This window comes from Hermetia illucens, chromosome 5 (assembly GCF_905115235.1).
Source record: "Hermetia illucens chromosome 5, iHerIll2.2.curated.20191125, whole genome shotgun sequence".
Lineage (NCBI taxonomy): Eukaryota > Metazoa > Arthropoda > Insecta > Diptera > Stratiomyidae > Hermetia > Hermetia illucens.
The window spans coordinates 10409407-10412686 of NC_051853.1; the positions used below are offsets into that span (position 1 = coordinate 10409407).

General features: G+C 42.3%; 1 protein-coding gene across 1 annotated transcript; it reads right to left on the reverse strand.

Moving 5' to 3' along the window:
• Positions 1-911: 911 nt before the first annotated feature.
• Positions 912-2242, reverse strand: LOC119658081. The gene is made up of 4 exons (XM_038065343.1): positions 1673-2242; positions 1452-1610; positions 1216-1386; positions 912-1130 (listed from the first exon to the last, which is right to left on the reverse strand). Exons 1-4 carry the CDS (start codon positions 1748-1750, stop codon positions 954-956), a joined length of 585 nt encoding a protein of 194 aa, XP_037921271.1. The 5' UTR covers positions 1751-2242; the 3' UTR covers positions 912-953.
• Between the last annotated feature and the right edge of the window lie 1038 nt (positions 2243-3280).

The window sequence follows — 3280 nt, forward strand, 5'->3', positions numbered from 1 at the left end:
TGCGGTCGCTGGATATCGACGGCCGGGAGCCCGCTTGCCACTCCCAAAAACCGCCGGTACTGGGTTTCCGAAGCACTGCACCGTAAAAAAACTACCCTTCTCGCCCTCCATATTTAGTTTGATTTCTGGGTGTCCTTCCCAGAGCTAATTTTTATTCATGGTTAGGCGTTTACTTCCCACCTACCTGGCCTGCGCATAGGCATGGCCGTGCACGCACATCTCCTGATGCGTGCATTTGCATGCCCATAACGCATCCACCGAGCGTTTCCTTATCCCCACGAAGGGACGCGCCAGATGGGAGATTGTCAGTTGTCAAATATTTAGCGTTCAAAGTTTAGGTTTTCGGTGTTGAGAGTTTTTAAAACATCTTTCCAACAAAAGGAATATTGAAGAATATTTTTTTTATGAAACAGAGGGGAAAAATGAGGATTTGAGAAGTGCCAAGGGAATATCGAGGGCGGGTTTGTCAAGCAATTCTAGTACAAGGATGGGTTGACCTTTTATTTAAGAATATTTGGGTACACCATGGTTGGATATACCAGAGAATCTACCCGAGGTCCGATTCCCTGTGGCACTGACATTTTATCTTTTAAGGGGTAGTAATTTGATGGGAAAGAGGTAATTTTGACTTATCACTTTGTTAATAATGGTAGCATTTCCACCAAACTTTCCAATATGGTGTCTCATATTAAAACCTATATTACTCTACGGATCTGAGATGAACTTAAGGGGGGGTTCAGAGTAAATTTTCAAAATACTATTATTAAGGCGTCCTTCAAATAATAGACAACAAAATGATTACACAATGAAAAAAGGGTTGCCCATTTTCTAATTTAATCCCATTTAAAGTTTAAAGAAATTGTGATAGGACAAACGAAAGGGAAGTAAAACCAAAGGATAACCCTCAAAAACAAAACCAACATTGCTAGATATTCAACGAATATCGGCATTTCTCAGAACTTCAAAGATGCGGCGCCTTTTGGCTTTATTTCACCATATACTCCAACCTTAATTAAAGATGCTCGTTGTGGACCATTTCGCAGGTGTATCATAACTCTTCCTTCTCCCTCCGGTAAAGCAGGGGGAAAATTGTCGAATCTGATAATAAAGTCGCTCACATAGATGAACCCCTGCAAAAGGATTTTTTTTAAGATGAAGTATCTGGACGTAGGTGAATTATTACATTCGATATCTGAGAGTATTAGTTCTACTTACCGAGAAGGGACATTTATGATCCAGATTACTGTGAGCCTTCAAGAATGGCCATAATATACTCATTACTAAGCTTTTTGAAGTTCCATTTCGAAAAGCGCAGAAATTTTCTTCTGAATCTGCTATTAAACGTCGATAACCTGTGTTGATCCTCTGATGGAAGGTTATTCTCACCTGAATAGATACATACATGCTTAGATACTAGATGACTTAGACAAAGCTAGGTAAGGTAGGCTTACGAAAATTGCATTCAGTGAAATATTCGGGAAAATATATCCTGATAAACTGTATGCCTTGGTGGTTCGGTTTAGGTTGCGAGTCGTACAGGAAACATTGTAAACTATGCTGGAGTTGTAGTCCTCACAAGTCACCCTGGTCACAATGACGTCGTACATTCGCTGGTCAGATTATGTAATAAAAGATGATTTAATCTTAAGTTAATACCAAAATTCCCTCTTACGTTGGAAATACATAGACGAGAATGCCAAACTATTAGATAGAAGATATACAAATAAGCAGCGATTTCAACTCGAACCATTTTGGATAACTGAAGAATTTTCTGTTGGGTTTTACCACTAAGACCAAACTAATGGTTCACTGCCTCCAATAATGTAGGAAATACACACTTAGTTTTAAATTGCCCGAAATAGCATGCGAACTATTTCGGGAGTTTGTGTTAATTAATGTATTAAGTATCCACGCTTATGACAAATGACGGAGATGTAAAAATTTTAGAAAGGCAAGTCCACTCAGGTTCAGCCGTTCGAGCGTCTGGGCTAGAAAGGGGTTGGTATGGGTAGTGCACTCAGAGTTCAAAGTTCAATCGGCTTCTTCATTCCTGAAAGATTTTTTAAGAGATCAAAGGGCTGCCTAACGCCCTCAATGCAGTTTGACTATCGTTAAAGATTACAATGCTTCTGCCCTTTAACCGCTCGTCAATTACTCAGGCTGCCGCCCTTAAGATCACATACACATCAGCCTGAAAAACCATTGTATATTGACGCAATGGAAAAGTTTATGACTCGCTTTTATTTTTGAGCCATCGGTGTAGAAGGCTTCAGTATATCCTGGCACGCATTCGGTGAAAAAAAATTTTACACCCCCCTTTCACATGTATTGGGGACCCCCCCTAAATTCAACCTAGAAGGATATCACTTACTGCATGTCTGGGAGTCCACAGTTCCCACCTTCTCACCAAATTTCTTGTGAATCGGTATAGCCGTTTCTGAGAAAAGTACATGTGACAAACAGACAGGCAGACGCGAGGTATGTCCTGGTGCGTCAGTGAACGTTACACACACAGCGATCACCAGGCAATCTTCTTTGAGACATGTGTCGAGCTACAGGACAAAGAGCTATCATGCTCGAAACCGAAAAATATTTCAGGCTGGTCTGCAAAATCTTTAGATGAGCAGACCTTCATAGACCTGATAAAGCAGGCGCAGCGAAGCAAGAGGGAGTGCTTTAAGGAGCTCTGCTCAGAAGCGGACATAAACCCGTGGAGGGGGGGGGGGTGCCTACAGAATCGTGATTGGACGATTCAGAGGCCGTTCATCTCCGCAGATAACGTGTCCCACCCTCTTGCTAAAAATCATCCAGGGATTGTTCCCCCAACAAGAGGAGAGCACCGACCCATTCCAACCACCTCTAAATGTGACGGCAATTCCGCCAGTCAGCAGAGACGAGCTGTTGGATATCTGCGGTAGAATAGGAGACAATGAAGCACCGGGCCTGGATGGAGTACCGTATAAGGCCCTTAAGTTTGCCGTGAAATCCAGATCGGACATGTTGGCTGAGTTGTTCGAAGCGTGCATGTCCGAGGGGATATTTCTAGCGACATAGAAGCGGCAGAAGTTGGTACTGATGCTGAGTTATACTCAAGCGAGGCAATCGGTGCTGTTAAAAGTTGGCTAAAGAGCTCTGGTCTGACACTAGCGGTGGAAAAAACCGTAAGCGGTCCTCATCACTAAGCGCCGGAAGAGAAATTATGCCAGTATTAAGATCGGGAATCATATTTTAGCTTTAATATTAATTTCTTTGTAAACCACACTTTTAGGTACACCGGAAC

Coding starts and splice junctions, on each gene's coding strand:
- LOC119658081 (XM_038065343.1), bottom strand. CDS start 1,750: ATGGTTCGAGTTGAAATCGCTGCTTATTTGTATATCTTCTATCTAATA. Junction 1,387..1,451: donor TTTCACTGAATGCAATTTTC/GTAAGCCTACCT, acceptor GTATCTATTCAG/GTGAGAATAACCTTCCATCA. Junction 1,131..1,215: donor ATCATAAATGTCCCTTCTCG/GTAAGTAGAACT, acceptor ATCCTTTTGCAG/GGGTTCATCTATGTGAGCGA.